The sequence below is a fragment of the Cavia porcellus genome, unplaced genomic scaffold (assembly GCF_034190915.1).
Source record: "Cavia porcellus strain 051 isolate PalLab524CR breed Dunkin Hartley unplaced genomic scaffold, mCavPor4.1 scaffold_16, whole genome shotgun sequence".
Lineage (NCBI taxonomy): Eukaryota > Metazoa > Chordata > Mammalia > Rodentia > Caviidae > Cavia > Cavia porcellus.
In genome coordinates, this window is record NW_026947499.1 from 41644275 (window position 1) to 41663882 (window position 19608).

The following is a 19608-nucleotide window of genomic DNA, read 5'->3' on the forward strand; positions in this document are numbered from 1 at the left end:
GCCACTCACTCATCAACCAAAGTGACTGACCCAGTCCCTGCAGAGCGGCCAGGGTGTGCTAGGCGCTGAGATTCAGGGAATGAAAGTGTCTGCGGCTGGCTCTGTCCCACTGGTGGCCACCAGCCAGGGCAGCTACTGGGCATCCGAGATGTTTCTGACATTTTAGAAAAACTTTTCATGTTATTTAATTTTAATTAACTGACACAAAAAGCTGATGTTTGGCCGGGCATTTGGCTCAGCCACATAAGCACTCGCCTGGCAAGCGCGAGGTCTTGAGTTCAATTCCCGATATTAAAAAAAAAAAAAGCTGACATTTGATCCCATTATTATTATTATTGCAAAGCTATCAAGCATCTCTGAAACAACTTTGTATTCATCTTGACTCTGAGGAAACCACAGACAGATCAAATATTTGCAAGAATAAATTTGCATCCAAATCAAAATCTATGCACAAAATATCCACTGGATTTCAAAGGAAATACTTTTTATGTGATTATATTTTCTGAAGTTATTTTGGATATATAGGGTTAAGAGAAAATGTTATTAAAATTATTTTCACCTGCATCTTTTTTTTTTTTAATGTGCCAACCAGGAAAGCAAACATCACTTTGGCTTACTCTATATATTTATTGTCTTCTTTGGCAGTACTGGGGATCGAACCCAGAGCCTTTGCAATGAGCTGCATCCCAGCCCTTTGTTTCATAAAATAGGTCTCACCAAGTCACCAAGCCCTCACCAGGCAGAGCTTGAGTTTGTAATCCTCCTGCCTCAGCCTCCCAGAGTACTAGGTTTACAGGCACATATGCACCACCACACCCAACTTTTCACATTATATTTTTATTGTCTAGCTAGACCCTGGAGCACAGTGCAGGGCCGCCTCACACATGGTCCCATGGCAGAGGGCTGCTCAACACTTCAGAAACAGCCTCTCCTAATGCCGGAGACAAACTCCCCGAGGGGCACGGCATGCTCAGACCTCAGTGCTTCCTCCCTAAAGGTTTCAGACCTGGTCTCTGCAACTCCCAGCCCCCCTGGCCTCATTTCCAGAGGATGCCGGAGGTCGAGAGGAGATGGAGATTCACCTGTGAGTGCTCCCCCACTCCTGCACACACCTGGGAAAAGAGCAATAACGGAGAGGGGACAGAGGCAGAGGGAATGCAAGCAGATTTACTTACTCCCCGAGGTCGCTCCTGCCAGTGCCCAGAGCAGGACAGGCCCCAGGAGTCCCATGGGTGCCGACATCCCTGCCCAGCTGGTCCACAGGAGCCCCAAACCACCAGCCTCACTCTCCGGGGTGACTCCCAGCATCCCCAGAAGGACGTCTTTCCTCCTCTGAGAGGAGGGTTCAATTGAGATCCACTCTCCCTGTCCAGCCTAGGGAAGGAGGGGCTGCCTGATAGAACCCAGCCAATCAGAAGCCCACAGTGAAGTTGTTAGCACCCCACCTCTTGGGGGAGAGGGAGGGGCTTCTGCCAACTGGAGTGGGAGGGTCTCTTTTTTGCATCCTCTTGCCTTGGAAGGCCATCTCAGGCAGAGACAGGGCAGTGTGCTTTCACTTGTTTTTTATTTTTGAAATCAAATGTAGACATAAAATCGACCAACTTTTTTTTTTTCCTGAGTCAGGTTCTCACTATTATAGCCCAGAATGGCTTCAAACTTGTAGTGATCCTCCTGCCTCGGCCTCCCAAGTGCTGGAATTATAGGTGTGCATCACCACTCCTGGCTCCATTTTATTTTTTTATTTTCATGTATTTGTTTTGCAACCCAGGGAATTAAACTAAGGACTTTCACACTGAACAACGGTACATCCCCTGCCTTTTTTTTTTTTTTTTTTTTTTCTGTACCAGGAATCAAACTCATGACCTTGTGCTTACCGGGCAGTCACTAATGTCACTGAGCTAAACCTGAGGCCCTCCCCTGGCTTCTTTAGAGACAGGGTCTTGCTAAGTGGCCCAGCTGCGACTCAAGCTTGAGATTCTCTTGCTTCAGTCTCTCTTGCACCACCACACCCTGCTCCATTGTATCCGCCCAGGCATGTCTGCTGCTGTGCTGCTGTCACCACAAGCTAGTTCTCTGTGCAATGTTGACTTGCCCTTCCCACTGCTGGGGGGAGGCAGGACAATGCTGGGGCACACCAGCGAGGTCTTTGGGGATGGCAGGAGGGGTCTGCACAGCCTTGGGTCCAAGGTCTCCAGAGGGAACAAGGACAGCCTTGGAGGAAAGGGCCTGCTCTCTACCCTAACTCACACTCCCAGCTCCTTTCAATTTCCACCCTGAGGGCCAGGCGTCACCGTCCTATGCTGGGCCTCATCCCTTACCGTCCCTCATCAGGAGCACCTCCTTCCCACAACTGTCGTACTGAGGATGGAACCTAAGAGGCCACTGCTGCTGAGTCACATCCCAGTCCTTTTAATTTCTTGAGACAGGGTCTCACTAAGTTGCTCAGGCTGGGCTTGAACTAGAGATCCTGCTGCTTCAGCCTCCCAAATAACTGGAATTACAGGTATGCCCCACAATGCCAGGTTATAAATATGCCTTTATAAACCACTTGATTAAAATATAACAGATCGTATGGTTCTCACATTTAAAATGTACAATTTGCTGGGTATAGTGGCACATGCCTGTAATCCTGGCTATTTGGCAGGCTGAGGCAGGAGGCTCCTGAGCACACAGCCAGTGCCATTATTGAGACTGTCTCAGAATAAAAAACAGAGCTGGGGATGTAGAGCACCCCTGTATTCCTTTTTGTGGTTGAATAATAGTCCTCTGAGTAAACAGACCACATTTTATGTGTCTGTTCATCTGCTGAACATTATATGGCCTTTTAATAGATTTAGACACCTTGCTGGGATATCATGTTCATGGAAACATAATCCTTTATGCTTTTCATCCTGGGCTATTTCTGTTCGTATTTTGAAACCAAAATACGAACCATCTCCCCTCTCCCCTGCCATCTCCCCTCTCCCTAGCTCTAACATCTTCATCATCAGAGCTCCAAGGTGCCAAGAGCTCTTCAGTTGCCTGGGAGCCTTGCATGTGCTGTGGGGTGAGTGTTATATGCATGCCAGGGCCAACACAGAAGGCAAAAACCCCCAAGAAGAATGAAATGCAAAAGATTCAAGCTGGCTAACAGCGCACACCTACATTCCCATTACTATGGGACGCTGAAGCAGGAGGATGATTGATAGAACTGTGGGGGACCAGCGGCAGCTGAAAAGATAAGAAGTATGAAATATAAATGACCTTTATTTTGAGAATGCAAGGAGAGACACCCCCAATCCCCTGGGGCGCAGCATCTTCCCCCGGGGTTGGCGATTTCTCCGTGGAACATGTAGAGTGGAGGCATATATAGCCTAGGTTGGGGGTGGAGCCTGAGGGGCATTAGTGATGCACGGGTAGCCCATTGGTATTTGGCGCCATAGGTAAATTCCTAGGGGAGGGAAAGATGGAGCTCCTTGGTTCTGCCTGAGGCTTTACCTGCTACAATGTCTTGTCTGGGCCAAAACTCTTTCGTATTCCATCTTATGATTATTATTATGAAAAGGGGCAAAGATTTCTCTCTTTACTGTTTCCTGCTGTAAAGGGGCGCTGTACTGGGATCTAGGGGAGTAGACAGGATGATGGTTGATGCCCAGGTAGAAGCTGGTGCCAGGTGTTTTGGCCAAGACAACTTCACATGAATGCACGTATGTTAGACTGGAAAAACAAAGAGACAAGATGTTATGAGGAGGCATGGTACTGTCATATTTAAGGACCCAGGAGAGGTAAAAGGAAAGGTGCCTTTGATTTAGATATGTCATTTTATCAGGACCATGTTGAGGTAGAAACATTTCTATGATAAGGCAGAATTCTGAAAAATAAATGTGGGGTTAGGAGGAGTGAAGTTATGAGAGGTGATTACTCCCCATCTAAAAGGGTAAAGGTTAAGATGGTAGGTAGGGAAGGCTTGTCTCTGGTATGCATGACATTGGAGTCTTTAAGAAATATTGTTGAGAGTCCTGTTGTAAAAAAGGATAAGAGGGGCTGGGGATTTAGCTCAGCTGCATAAGCGCCTGCCTTGCAAACAGGCAGTCGTGAGTTCGATCCCTGGTACCGATAAAAAAACGAAAAAGACAAAAAAAAAAAAAAAGGATAAGAAATTAGAAATCAAATTGGATAACAAAACACGACAGCCTGAGAGTCGTGGCTTTGGGGCCTTGGTAAGGCAGAGATGAGTAGGCAACAGGATGGTTAGATCTAGGGCTGGAAGGGTATCACTTAGCCTGAGTGATGCGAAACCAGAATGGCAGTCTAGCAACTTTGATCATTGTTGAGGTTGCCCACTCTCTGGTGGCTAGGACAGTCCAGTAGCCCTGGGGTAAGGTCTCAAAGAATGCCAGGATGGGGCACTCTCTTGCCCAATGTCTTCTGCTACATTTGAGGCATGGTCCGTGGGGGGCCCAGGCGGCTCCATCTTGTGTCGGTTTACTTGTCTCAGAACTCCAAGTGTCACAAGTGTTGTTGTTATCTCTATTGCTGAAAACATGAAAAACCATATTAAGGTCTCTATGAGGTATGAAGGTCAAGTTTTGCCTTTTTGTTTGGGATCTGGACTATATCTGTAGAATTAAGTAAGTATACAGGAGTCAAATATAATCAAAAGGGCATTTATAATTTTAGTAATGACTTCCCATAAGGAGGACAGGTCCAGAGAAATTTAGGAACTGACACGTTATTTATGTCATTTATATAAGTATCTCTTTATGTTATTAAAATGTCTAATGCCATCTGATTTTTGGAGGATGGCCTGTTTAATTTTTTACCTTTTTATTTAGGAGAGAAATCAGCTATGGTGTTATTTAATATCAGTTGAATATAGTTAATTATGGCTCGGTGGAGAAAGGAATTCATAAATACCTCTTAATTTTAGTTGTTAAACAGGAGATCGGTGACAATACAGTATAATATAAGCAGTAAGCTTAACACAGAACACCACTGGTGGTTTATAGCAAAAGGAATTCATAAATACCTCTTAATTTTAGTTGTTAAACAGGAGATTACTGAAGGCTTTAATTGATAAACAAGGCTGGTAAAATTACCAGGTGGCCATTTTCCCATTTTTCAGCCAAAGTCTTGTCTATTGCCAGCTTATTTAACCTTGATTTAATGGCTTGAGACTGTAAAAAAAATAGCATCTCTGAGCCAAGCTGCCGAGCTGCTGTTTATCTGTGTTTGTGGTCCAGCATGTGGGCGGGGCACACCCAGCATGGGGGCGGGGCACACAGAGTGAAGGCGGGGCAAGTGCTGGGACGTAGTGCATGGGGTGGGCAGGATCTTACACACCGGGACCCCTGGGGCTGCTCGCAGAGCCCCGCCGCAGAGCCTAGCCGCCACGTAGAGGAACCACTCATAGGATGCGTAGATTAGGGTGTGGCGTTAGAGCCGACACCCACGCGGACCTGGAGTGCCGCATGAGAGCCGAGATACCACACGGAGTTGGGCCACAGCATGAAAGGTTAAAGCAACAGTATCTCCCAACACTGTCCGGGCTGGAGCACGCATGAGAGCTCAAAGTAGCCTGCACATATCTCTCAACACTGTTTGAGCTCATTTTTTTCATCTTAACGGGGAATGGGTTGGCACACAGCGAGTGGAGGGAGAGCGGCGAGGAAACAGGGGCACTGGCAGGAAAGGAGACACAGTCTCAAAACAAAGGCTTAAAGTTAGAGAGTTTTGTAAACTTGTCATCAGTGTGATAAACTACAAATAGGTATGGTTTTTTGGGGGGGGACAGGAAGTGGTCCCCAAGATAAAATCTGGTGTGGGGTCTGGCCCACCGAGTTACAGCCAGATGAGGCAACGGGCCGTGGTCTACTAAGTTTAAGTCGCCACTTTTTACTTATTTAGACCGATCAGTATTATATGGTTCCAAAGCTCGTAATAATTGGCCGTCACAAGTATATACAAGTGGATTTCACGTGGGTTTAGTAACAGCTCTGCCCGTGAGAACTTAAAAAGCTCTGAAGGACGTGAGAGTCTTTCAGTGTGGACACAGGCTGGCCCAGGAAAACTCTGCCCTGGGCTATCTAAGGACGTGAGAGCGTTACGGGAACCCACAGAAAGGGGGAGAAAACTCTGGGGCCTGGCCCAGTGGCAATCTCCAGGGGTTGCTCACCTGTGGTAAACTGGGTTGGTGTTGTTTGCGAGGAAGCAGTGACAAGTTTACAGCTCCAGAGTGTAGAAGTGAGGAATTAATGCAGGATGCAGTCCAGTCCTGGTCCTGAACGGCAGGAGACTCAAATTGGGAGAGCCCCAGGAGTCTCTCATCTGCCGTTCCCGGTCAGGGAACCATATAACAGAACTGTGGGGAACCGGTGGAGGCTGAAAAGATAAGACGTATGAAATATAAATGACCTTTATTTTGAGAATGCGGAGAGAGACACCCCCGATCCCCTGGGGTGTGGCATCACCCCCGGGGTCGGTGATCTCTCTGTGGAACAGTGGAGTGGAGGCATATAAGTAGCCTAGGTTTGGGGTGGAACCTAAGGGGCATTAGTGATGCATGGGTAGCCCATTGGTATTCTTTTGGCACCAGAGGTAAATTGCTACAGGTGGGGGAGATGGAGCTCCTTGGTTCTGCCTGAGGCTTTACCTGCTACAGTGTCCTGTCTGGGCCAAAACTCTTTCAATGACGAGTTGGAGGCCAGCCTGGGCCACTTTGTGACACGCTGTCTCAAAGTGGGTTGCAGCTCATCATGAAAGCCCTGGATTCCATCCACTGGAAAGAGGAGAGGGGAGGGGAGGGTCAGCACAACAAAGAGAATCCTGGTTCAGAGAACAGAATGATTACTGTGGCTGCACTCTGTGGAAGCAGTTTGTGAAGGAGAGATTTGCTTGTGCCCTCCAGGAGGACAGCACAATGACAGTACTAACCCTTGCTCTTCAGAAACGGCCTCTGGGCAGGTGGGAGCTTAACGCATTCTGCTCCCCCAGCAACAGTTCTAAAGGTGGAAAAAGCCTTCTCCCCTCGCACAGGCAAAAAAGTTGAGTCACAGAGAGAGTGACTTGCCCAATATGGCACAGCTGGGAGGTTTTACCAGCTGTGGCTCCAGAGTCCCTGCACTTTTTTTTTTTTTTTTTTTTTTTTTTTGGTACCGGGGATCAAACTCACAACCTCATGCTTATGCCGCTGAGCTAAATCCCCAGCCTGTCCCTGCTCTCTTAACTGCAGCAGCTTTGTTCATGACTATTCCTCCTCCTCAGCCTCCCCCCAGGAGACTCAGCCTCTATCCAAGGCCTGGATCCTTCCCCTCGTTCAAAGTCAGGCGCCTCAGCAAATCCTGCCATCCTCGTCATGGTGGTTTCTGGTCATCACAGTGACATCAAGAACCCCAGGCCCCATTCCAGGTCTGTGGTGCAGACTTTTCAGGAAGCATCCAGAGGAGCCTCCTTTGCAGAGCTGGGGAGAGTGGTGTGCGGGACACCGTAGCCCCAGGGTACAAAAGGCCTGGCCAGTAGGGGGAGACACAAGCTCTTCGTGCTAGTAGAAGACCTTCATCCAAAATTTTCTGTTTACCCAGCCCTGTTGCCTCATGTCTTATCTTTGAAATGTTTGTAAAATGTACAAGGGACAAACACTCCCTGCTGATCATGAGTAAGGCTGAAAGGGCCAGGGAGCACGATTCATGACTCATCTCTGCATCCTTCTTCACTAGCTGTGTGACCTCAGGAGAATGTTGACCTCTCTGGACTCACCCATTAGCAACATAAAAGGGCTGGAAACTGAGACAAAGTGTTCTCTGGCTCCAGGCTGTGTTCAAGAGGAAAAGATGTCAGGGAGAAAGCAAGCACAAACAGGAATTATCACGTAACAAAAATAGCATTGCTTGCGCTCGGGGAGACAGTTTATTCAGTAACACCAAGTTCACAGAAAAGAGCCCAAAAGATTTGCATTCTCCTAAAAAAAAGGCTCAACTCAAGCATAAAAGAAATGCAAATGAACATAGCCAAGCAGGTTTCTTCAAAAGCTAAATATACACCTACCAGCGGCCCAGCCATCCCAAGAAGAGAAAGCACACAAAGATCTCTGTGGCAGTGTCACATGAGCCTTGTGTGTAACAGCTCAACGTTGGGTGGAGAAATAAATGGGGCACGACCATCCCGAGGAATACTCTACAGCAGCGAACAGGCAGCATCATGGTCAAGGAGTCCCGGGAAGGGCTCTCCTGGACCCTGAACTCAACCTCTCGGAGTTTTGGTTTCTTCATCTGGTGAATGGGGACAGGGACAAGGACACTCCCTTACATAACCATCCTGGAATTAAACAACAGAACACGGTCTGCACTGCCCATGACCGGCATCCAACATCATCCTCACGGCTACTCTGCCGTGGGAGAGCTGGGTGACCCGTAATGACTGGTTATTACCCTCCCTGCACCCACACACCTCCCTCTCATTCCTGGCTGACACTATGTCACCATCCAGGCTCAGGTCTCACGGCCAAGCACTGCATCACAGAGGGGCACCAAACCCAACTCTCTCACTACCAGGACACGAGGAGGCCGGGGTCCGCACCACCTTCCCCGCTGTGCACACCCTCGAGGGGCCAATGGCTCAGTCTTTTCCTTTTTCTGTCCTCGGCTTTGTGCTGAGGTATCCCTTAGTTGCCTGCTCTCAAGAGGCCCAGAGCGGAAGGCTGTGGACAGCTGTCTGTGCAGAGGAGGCTGGGAGTAACAAGCACAGTGGCTGGATCTATGAGAGGACAAAGGCGTCTCCTTTCCGAGAGGAGATCCCTGCCTAGGGTCGCAGGTAAAAAGCCCTCCAAGTGCAACTACACGCAGGGCCTGCAGCCAAGCCTCCTGGAAGCCCGCAGAAGGCCTGTGTCACACCTGAAAACGCCACACCTGGGCTTTACTGAAAGCCCTTTCCCTTCCTTTCCCCAGGAACTGCGTCCTCCGTGGTGCTATCCAGGACCTGCTGGAATGAGGCAGCTCTTTCTCTCTCCCAGCCCAGAGAAGAGGCATCACAGGTGAGGACACTGCTATTCTATTGTCTGGCAAAGTTGGAAATAGCCCTTTTCATCTTCAAGTGTTCCCACCTGGATTTTTCACATGACTACCTTTAGTAACATAGGAAGCCGTTGTGATGGTGCACTCCTGAAAATGAGGCAGGAGGATCTCTGGTTTGGAGCCCAACCTGTGCAACATAGTAAAACCCTGTCTTGAAATAATAATAAAGGGCTGTTGCCGTAGCACAGTGGACAGCATTTGCCTGGCGAGGCCCTGCATTCAATGAACGGTACTTGAGCTGGGGATACAGCTCAGCGGCACGGCGCCTGCCTGGCAAACACGAGGGCCTGAGTCTGATTCCAGGTATAAAAAAACAAACAAACAAAAAAACCCAGTACTGCTAAATAAATAAAACATAGAAGAAAACTTTAGCATCACTTCACATACAAATAGAACAATGATTTTATTTTTGAACAGCCAATACGATGAGGAGTAATTGTAGATCTACAAGGGTTTCTCTTTTTTTGTCTGTTTTTGTTTTTTTGGTTTTGCTTTTCTTTGGAGGGGAGCCACAGCTTGTTAAAGAGGTAACCTCCAACAGGTGAGTGAGTGAGTGAACGAAGGTCTATCTGTACTGTGAGGCCATCAAAAGGAACCAAGCACAGGCTCACACAGATGAACTTTGAAAGCATTATGCTCAGTGAAAACACCCAGGCCTGAAACATGAGGAAGTGTGTGATTCCATTGCAGGAAATGTCCAGAATGAGCAAATCTGTAGAGACGGGAAGTCCAACAGGCGCCTAGGGGTAGGATGGAGGGTGGTATGTGACAACTAAGGCATACAATGTGTCATTTTGATGTTTTTTCAAGGTGATGCAAATGCTACAGTTGACTCGTGATAGTTGCACAACTTGGTTTATACAGGCTAAATGAAAACACTGCCCTGTATACTTCAGGTGGCTGAACTATGTCCTCATAAAACTATTACAAAAAAACCCCAGTGTTCTGACCTTGAAGCCCTCTGTCCTGGGCTGTTGATAGCAAAGTTCCCAGTGGGGTCGGAAGGCTTCTCCTATTTTTGGACGCCCGCCCTTCCCTTGGCCTCTCCCTGTTTCTCCGCTGGTCTGAGGCCTTCCAGCCCCCTCATCGAGGTCTCAGCTCCCCAGGCAGACAGGCACCACCCGTGTCTCCTGCTGTGGACTCTCAAGCTAACAATAAACGAGCTCGGTGAGGAACATTACCCCACCCCAGATGCTAACTCGGTCCTGATTGTGCAGAGGACACACGTGTCTGACCTCTGAGAACACAGTTGGGCCTACTTCAGCTCCTGCTCGGCAGGGCAGGGGTAGCCCCCAGCAGGGCCCACAGGCAGGGGATACACCTGCAGGGGGCGCCACTTCCCCCTCATCTGAGCCAGGCATGCTGATGGCCGCACTTGGCACCAGACAGTGGGAAGAGGACACAGGCATTTCTTCCTGCAAAACTGAGAGTCACCTGCTTGGCTGGCTCTGCTCCTGCCTTGCCTTGAGACTGGCTCAGAGGTGCCCAACCTGCGTCCCAAGGACTTTCCTAGCTGATCCAAGTGCTTGTCCCTGACAGGCCAAAAGAGCCAGCCCCTGGCATGTTCTGGAATATTCCAGCAGATTCCATATTCTCCCCTGGGCCCATCATTTCTTCACCCAGATCTCTAAAGCTGGAAGAACCAGTCTGCCTCCTTCTAAAGAGGACAGGACTCAGCCTGGGAGGTCTAAACAACTTGGCTAAACCACATAGCAGGTGGCTCAGCAAGAGTCCTAGATGGATTAACTGCCTTCAGCTCGTTTCAGATTCCATAAGTACTGTATCACTCATTCTATTCCAGAACCATACTAGTGACACTGACATCCTGCTCTCAAACCCTACCCTTTCTTTTGAAATATTAATCATATGTTCTGGTCTTTGTTGTTCTTTTGCAGTACTTGTAGTATAGCCGTCTGAGTTAGGTAGAAATTAATGTACAGTCAGAGAAGGACTGGTCCAAGGAAGTTGGTGAAGAATAAAGACATCAGAATGTGGCTGGAGATGCATCTGAAGAAAGTCAGTCCTCATGATAAAAGTGAGATGCCCAGGCCTGCATAGCTCCCTAAGGGATAAGGAGTCCATAACTCAAGTTACTTGAATTATACTATATTAGTATCACCTGGTCCAGTAAAGGCCCGTTAGACATCAGCTGCAGAACATCCAGGTCTGTCCCTTCTCCAAAATGTCTGTGTTCTTTCCATGTATCCTTGCTACGTGACTCGCCGTCTTATTGGAGCAATATTAGCTAAGTGGCTATACTCGTAATCCTATAGGTTGATTACAATTTGACCTGTGTGGTATTCACATTTTGTGACTTTGCTGTGTAAATTACCCCTAATGCAGGGGCTCAGTCACAATTTATTTCTGGGACCCCTCCTGTCTCTCAGAAGTTAGTCCTATTCCCCAATAAACTTTTCCTACCTTAACCTCCTTTGTCCTTTGGAATTTATTCTTCAATTACAGGGAACACAAAGTCAGCACGTCTTGGCATCTACCAAGTTATATTTTTCCCCTGCATCATTTGGGATTGAATCCAGGGCCTTCACTCTGAGTTACATCTTCAGATGCTAACTTCAGCCCTTTTATTTTTTATTATGAGGCAGGGTCAGGTGAAGTTTCCCAGGCCAGGCTCAAACTTGTGATCCTCTTGCCTCGGCCTTCTAGAGTACTAAGATTTCAGGCATTGTAGTCTTATTACCTTTTTTGATGGTTACTACTTCATTTAAATATCCATTCTGATTTACACTGAACTCACAATTTACCCTGCCCCATTTTGCCAATTGTCATAGTAAGTTATGCAAATTAGCATTTTTTTTGAGACAGGGTCTTCCAGTGTAATGCATGCTGGCTTTGAACTCACTATGTGGCCCAAGTTGGCCTCAAACTCCCAGCGATCCTCTTACAGACATGTGCCACCAGGCATGGTGACTAGCATGTGTTGTTTGGGGTTTTTGTTTTTGTTTTTGGTTTGTACGGAGAGTCAAACTCAGGACCTTCCACTTGCCAGGAAGGTGCTTGTGCCGCTGAGCTAAATCCCATCCCAACTAGCATGTTTTTAATTGCGGTGAAATTTGTCCTACATAATTAACTTTGAACAATTCAGTGCCATTTACTATATTCACACTGTCGAGCAAACTTCACCTCTATCTGGCCGCAAACACTTTCATCATCCCTAAAAGAACATCCTGTATCCACAGAGCGGTTACTCCCCACTCCCCCTCTTCTGCCCCAGCAACTACCCAGCCCCAGTCTCTCTGGATTGGCCTGTTTCGTATATTTCATAGAAATGAAATCATACAATATGTGACCATTTATGTCTGGCTTCTCTCACCCAGACACATATTTCCAAGGTTCAAGTACATTGTAGCTTGTGTCAATGCTCAGTTCCTTTTTATGGGAATTGATATATTTTTAACCACATGCTTGAGTCACTGAGGGACACCCAATTACTAAACATGGAAAATGTTGGCTTTGCACAGACTCTGTGGTGCATATCTGTAATTCCAACACTCTGGGAAGCTGAGGCAGGAGGATTGCAAGTTTGAGCCCATCCTGGGCAACTGAGCAATTTAGCAAGACTGTATGTGCACTGTCTCATAGGTGCACACACACACACACACACACACACACACACACACACACACACGTTCAAAATCAGGTCTCAGAAAGGGCGCAGAAGAGTATCCAGGAGGGAGGCATTTAATCAGACAAACTAAGCAGGAAAGATGAAGCCCACTCAGCACCAAGGGTGGCTCTCCGTGAACACGGGGCTGGGCAGCAGATCAGATGCCATAGTGGTGATGTCACTGCGACGGACCTCCCCAACCCTGCCCAGGAGCCCACTGGGTGGTCTCAGGGGCAGGTTCATATGCAGGACGACACCCCTGCCCACCGACTCCCACCAGGCCTTAGATGAGCATTCTTTTCAGCCACTTGAATTTCAGACATGAACAGGAAATGCAAATTATAGCTTGGGAAAGGTCTCTGAAAAGCCTCCTGCCTGTTTGCCACCCACCAGCTGCTTCTTTTTGCTGGTGTTCTTTTGTGTGTGTAGCACTCGAAAGTGAACCCAGGGCCTTTGCACTAAACTATGCCCCCATAGTTTTTTGTTTTATTTCAAGACAGGGTCTCACTAAGTTGCCTGGGCTGGGCTCAAACCTGTGATTCTCCTGCCTCAGCCTTCGAGAGTGCTGGGATCACAGGCATGGCCCACCACATCCAGCTCATATCCACCTCTTTGCTCCAGGATCCCTTGCAGAAACAACACGCTAACGCTGAAAGTGACAGGCAAGCGTTTCCCACTTTCTCTTTCCAAAATATCCTCAATGGGGATGGCAGTCCGCACTACTCCAGGAAGGAGTTTTCCGCTGACTGGAGGGGCAGGGCAGGTACACGGGAGTCCTGTCTCCTTGCAATCCGCCTGTTGCCAAAAGCAAACCTCTCCTTTTTGCTTACCAACAGGACACTGAAGAACAGTGAGCTGGAAAAGACGAGAAAATGACCCATGGGAAGCAGTCAATCCTTAAAAGAACGCAAAAGATCCAGAGCGGAGAAACGCGAATGGTACGACACAGGAATGGAGAATTCAAACTTTCCTAATGCAACTTTGAGACGTCCAGCACGGAAACCTATAACTGTCCCCTCGCCAGGGAAAACACCAGTGACTTGATTTTAAAGAACAAGCTGCCATCTAGCCCTGGCTGCAATGGCTGATCAGGGGCACTTTTCCTCCTGGTTTATATGACCGCGGGTGCAGAGCTGAACACCTGAGTCCCTGGTTCCTCTCAAAGGGTCTGCAAGAGTGCTGGCATGCAGATTCACCTCTCATTCCTCAGCTGCAGAGGAAGGCAGGGCCAGGACCTGTGTCCTGCTCTGACCAGCTAGGAACTGGCACAAGCCAGGTCTGTTGCCATCAGGCTGCCTCAAAATTACTCTTGAACAGGAGATACCCAGGTCCTCCAGGCCAGGGAAGCAGCAATGAGTAAGTATGCCTCAAAAGATGTGGCTTTGCAGTAAGGATACATTTCTTTTAAGACACAAAGGTAAGCAGAGTGAGGCAGGGTGTACATGTTTGTGGTCCCTGCACTGCAGGAGGCTGAGGGAGGAGATCAAAACTTCAAGCCCAGCCTGGTGACTTTGTGAGACCCTGTTTCAAAACGTATAAAAATAGAGCTGGGGCTATAACTCAGTGCAAAGGCCCTGAGTTCAATCCCCAGTAGGGAGACAGTCTGAAAGGGAAAAAGGAGCAGGGGGAAGAGTTCAGTGTGAAGCACATGCTTAGCAGGCACAAGACTCTGCATTTGATCTCCACCAAAAAATCAACAGGTGGGGGCGGGGCGTGCTTGAAATACAGCACCTGTGTATACTCCAGAGAACAATCACTAGACACTTAAATGCAATAAACTGTATGCCTGGCTGTGAAATGATGTGATTTTTCCTTTAAAAAATAAAGTCCTTAAAACTATTCCTGCTTTCTCAGCCTTCACTGGATCTACTTCAAAATTCAGCCCAGTGCCTGTGAAACAGACGACTCATTGTAAACAGAAAGGCAGCAGATAATTTTAGTAAGAATCCAATGTGCAACTCAGAATTTTCCAAGTAAAATTCCAATGTCTAGATTTACTCCTAACAGACATTCTGAGCCCACAAAGTCAGAGAAGGTTTGTTTTGTTTTGTTTTGTTTTGTTTTTGTCTTTTTCCTTTTTATCGGTACTGGGGATCGAACTCACGATTGCCCGCTTGCAAGGCAGGCACTTATGCCGCTGAGCTAAATCCCTAGGTCCTAGAGAAGGTTTTTAACATCCCCAACGTGCCAGTCCTCCCTTGGGGAGACAATGGAGCCAAAGTATGAGGCGATGAAGCCGTATCTAGATAGTCCAGCACCCCAAAAAAGAGCTCTGGGTAGCAACAGGAAAGCCAGTTATCGCTGAGAAACATTTTTAGGCAATGCTATGGTGAGCAAGGAATCTCATGTGCATAAAGCTGGCTTAAAGAGGTGTCAAGTCTGAATACTTTGTTACAAGACATGCACTAACACTTCTTACAACCCAGGTGTATGTAACAGTATGCAAGAGGCAGCTCCTTCTGGTTTGAAATTGGAAAAATTCTTCCAGGTCCAGGAAAGTGAACTGGCTTAAAACTCTTTCATCAATTCTTGACTACAATCCGGTAGGTGTTTGCAACAGGCTGACTGCAAAGGTCCCCCCTGATAGTGGCAGAGGGAAAAAGTCTTTTAATTTGCAAAAACAGATGATCAAGTCCACATTCTGAACATTCAAATAGCATGTCTGATGAATACTTCATACTCCAGGAATCTGACATTGAAGTTCCATATAATATGTATCTTACAGTCCTTGAAACAGTTCCACTTTGCATAAGTAATTAGTAACAGCTTGAGATCATTTCTATACCTCTATCTGAGCACAAATGCTAACTATGCAAAACTTTGAGTTTTGTCAAAAGAAGAAAACCAATCGGGATCCTGTGAGCAGCAATTTTCCAAGACCATAAATTAGGGTTTCAGTGACAATGTAAGCTACACCAAGATGACATTATTTTCCTGCGCCTTCCAAAATGAAACTGTCATCAAGTAGGAAAGAGGCGGGTTATCGATACTCCTGGCATGTTACTGTACGCCCTTCGTCACAGCCACCCTGATCAATTAACAAAGCATGTTTTGTTCGGAAAATGAATGGCAACCGCTTTCTTCTGTGCATTTGACTAGAACTTGAAAGCTGTGGCTTGCTGCCATCCACGCCGCCGCGGCTGGGGTTCCAACGGCCCAACGTTCAAACCTGACTCGTTAACAACCCACTCAGTGCGACATCAGGGGACATTCAGCAAGTCTCAAGTTTGTGTTGTGAAGGATTTTTTTTAAAACCATTACAGAGCAAATAAAGGTTCTTTGTAGCAATGCCTGGAAACACAACATGAGATCTTTCTTCACACCAGAATTGATAAATAGTTCACCGAGTGAACCAAAGACTTTTATTTTTTGAAAAGCAGATAAACACCAAAGTACTATATGGTATCCATAATTCACTGCAAAAATAATGACTGGCATTTCCAGAACACCGGTGAACAAAGCTTAGTCAACGGTTACAAATTTCAACCAATACACAGATTTTTGCCTAAGGTTTAGGTTGGATTTCTACACGAGTATTCATTCGCGGGAGTCCCCTGTGCCAGCTGTGTTTCAAAACGGGGCCTCCGGAAAGGCGAGCCCAGCTCTGTCTCAATTTCAAAGTGACCCAGCAGCCAACCTAGAAGTCTGGCTGCAGCTTGAGTCCTAGAAGTCCTGCTGCTGATATATAACAAAAAGAAGATCTGAAAAAATAAAACCAGACTCTAGATTCCTTTAAGACACTTCTGGCGCCCCAAACTATCAGCACCCGGACGGGCCCAACTGGGCTTTTCATCCTTGATCTGCTGGGAACTCCAAAGGAGCCCCACTTTAAGAGGCTGTTAAGAACCACACTGAACCCACATAAAGGCAGTGGATAAAATTATCCACTTATTTTTCTGTTAAGAAAAAAGGAAAAGAGAACCAGGCACAGTGATAAGCATGGGAAGCCCCAGTTACTTGGGAGGCCAAGGCAGAGGGAATTGTTTGAGTCCAGAAGTTCAAGGCCAGGCTGGGCAACACCAAACAAAAGCAGAGTGTGCACTGACAAATGGGAAAATGATACCCATCTTAGGGTTACAGAAAACAATTCTATAAAATCCCCCTTGCCAAATTAGGTTCAAACGTGTGTAAGATCAAAAGGAGGTCAGGACAGCAGTTAATACTATTAACCACATAAAAAAATCCCTTCATATAAAGTGGTGCTGAGGATCTGGAGGAAACCAGGGAGAGCAACGATGATAAAATCCAGCCCTAAGTTTCTTTTGTTTTGCACTTATGACCTCACAGATCTGTGTCTGGTGGGTGTTAACAGCCCTTCCTTGCACTTAAAAGAACATTAAGAAATTAAAGTGAGCTTGAGTGCCAAAAAACTTTGCAATGACAGAATCTAACTGACAAACCCATAAAGTCTCTAAGGCAAGGTTTTTGTTACGGGGCAGGAAGAGAAGGACAAAATGACAGGTTCGACAGTGGCTTCTGCCGAGGGTCAGGCACAACAGTCTCAGAAATAAGGCAAAGTGTGGCTCCTCAGTTTGAGACCAGCAGAAGGGCCGACTGAGGCAGGAAGGACACTCAGATGGGGCAACATCACAGTCAGGGTGGCTTTGGGGTCCTGGGGAGGCGGGAAACCTCTGAACCCACACTCAAGGTCGATGTCTCTGCACGTCCTGTGTATCTCTCCAAGCAGCGATTTCTGGGATTTGGAGGTTTGTGACTTTTGTGACATTTTCCCCCCAAAAGAAGACACGAAGGTGGAGAGATGGGACTACGGGAGCTGAGCCTGTCCCAGGGGTGGACGGGGGTGAGAGTCAGGCAACTTCCTGCAGCACGCAGCTTCCTCCATGCCTGGCTGTGTCCTACAAGCGCTTGTAGGTGCCCAGGAGAGCTTTACAGTTGGGACAGTAGTGGTCCACGTCCTGCAGGGCGTCCACGCAGAAGGGGATGAAGCAGCAGCCCAAGACACACCTGGGAGGATAAAAGGTCACACAGGGAGCACGTTACCCACTGCAACAGGTTAAATGGTATCCACCAAAAACCTGCATTTGTGTCCTACCTCTGAGAACCTGCAGATGTGATACTACATGGTATGATCAAAAACATACGGCAAATGTTTACATTTTTTAAAATTCATTACAATAGCCAGGCATGGTGGTGCATGCCTGTAATCCCAGCACACAGGAGGCTGAGGCAGGAGGCTTGCAGTGAGCCGGAGGCCAGCCTGAACTGCATACAAGAACCTGTCTCAAAAAAAATTTTTAGTACAGTAAGTGACTCATTACTATTAATCTTCTCAGAATTCTCTCCCTTGCTTCAAACATACTTATCCCACCATTCTTGCCATTTTCAGAGGCAGTTCTGGAAGTCCGCTTTTGGGACTGTCTTTCAGAGACGTGATCTAAAGTACAGTGCATCCATGCCGCTGCTGTCATCCAGCAGAAAGGCAGGCACATATAAACATTACAGTGTGCCCTCATCTGGCTTATTTACCAGGCTTGGCACCCTGTAACTTCTGGCTGTTCCCCCAAAGTCACAATGGTCATGAAAGATCCTGGAATCAATTCATGACATTGAGGCAGCCATGACAGCACAACTAAAGACATGTTATAGCAGCCCGAGGAAAACTTGAGACCACATTAAGTCCACATAAAGCACTAATAGACTGTCCTGAGTATATTTTTGTGTCTGGGGTCATTTGAGCATCCTTTAGTCTTAGATCAGGGTCGGTCCATTTTTTCTGAACAGCTGCACAGTACATATTTTAGTTTTGATGGGCCATGTGGCCTGAGTTTTACCTCCTCAATACTGCCCTTCCCTCAGCTGCAGAGAATTCCTAATCAAATGGGTCTGGCTGGGCTCCAGTAACACTTAACCAAGCGTGGGCTGGATAGAGTTTAGGGTTATAGTTTACAGGCCTGAATCTTAAGATTTCTTTTTCTGCAGAGAAGTTGCTGCTCATAACAACCAAAATGAGTTCCCTAAATGACACCTCTTAGTTACATCATCAGCGCACATAAGCAAGATCATCGTGCATCCCAGAGACCAGCATTGTGCTGTGCAGGTCACAAGATGACAAACACGGTAAGATTTCACCACTATGAGGAGTTAGATTTAGAGACAGCAAGTGGAATGGTGGCTGCCTGATCACCAAAAATGTAGGTAAAAATTCAACATTTTTACAAGAAGGTACTGATTCACATAAAGCGGAATCTAGAAATATTCCAAAGAGGAAACTGTCTTGTAAAAGGCATTTATTTCCTCCTGATGTGTGAGCTTACCAAGTTCAGGTCAGGCAGTGCCACACACACAACACACTCCCTGACCTCATCCTCAACAGCCCCTCAAGTTTATGGATGGGGAAAACAAAGCACAGAGAGGTGAAGTCACTTGCCCAGCGTCACACAGCTGGAGGGAAGAGATCTGATGCCACTCGGTCACATTTAAGGAAGGGGACAGAAGGAGGGGCTGAAAGGCTGCCTCCATTTCAAAAGCCAAATCGGCACATGCTAACCTGCATTATTCCTTTGTATGCTGTCTTCCCCTGATTTCATAGATTTAATATACAGGTATTCAAAGGTAATGACCCTGCATTTAACATTTTCTGGCCAAGGGATAAAAGCAACAGCCAGCATTGGAGCTACAGGCAAGGTAGCAAACCAAGTGTCAGGAAACCTGGTTAAGTCACCTTCTCCACCCCTCTCCCCACTTAATGGTGATCTCCAGGAAGCTAACGAGGTGCCCTGGGGCTCTGAGCCCCTCTTTGAATTGAGGAAGAGAAATAATGTTCCTTCCTGATCTCGCATCACAGGCAGATGGGGACAGCAGGTGCCAGTCCTCAGGAGCAGAAGACTCCTGCAGAGAGGCTCAAAAACCCTTCTCCCTCCAAGGAAAACAACCCAGCCAGTTGGGGCTCCATGGCCGGGAGGGAGGATCCTATCA

General features: G+C 47.2%; 2 protein-coding genes across 4 annotated transcripts in view; both read right to left on the reverse strand.

Moving 5' to 3' along the window:
- The window catches only part of LOC106025279 (uncharacterized), a 133521-nt gene extending 117694 nt beyond the window's left edge, over positions 1–15827 (reverse strand). The window contains exon 1 of the mRNA XM_063226542.1: positions 1176–15827. Coding sequence (XP_063082612.1) covers positions 1176–1308 — 133 coding nt within the window. The 5' untranslated portion in view covers positions 1309–15827. The remainder of the gene's footprint in view (positions 1–1175) is intronic.
- Positions 15828–16000: 173 nt separating this feature from the next.
- Litaf (lipopolysaccharide induced TNF factor) overlaps positions 16001–19608 on the reverse strand; it is a 29702-nt gene continuing 26094 nt past the window's right edge. For all 3 annotated transcript variants that reach the window (XM_005007498.4, XM_023560792.2, XM_063226543.1), the window contains exon 4: positions 16001–17637. In XM_005007498.4, the coding sequence (XP_005007555.2) occupies positions 17529–17637 (109 nt within the window). In that variant the 3' untranslated portion in view covers positions 16001–17528. The remainder of the gene's footprint in view (positions 17638–19608) is intronic.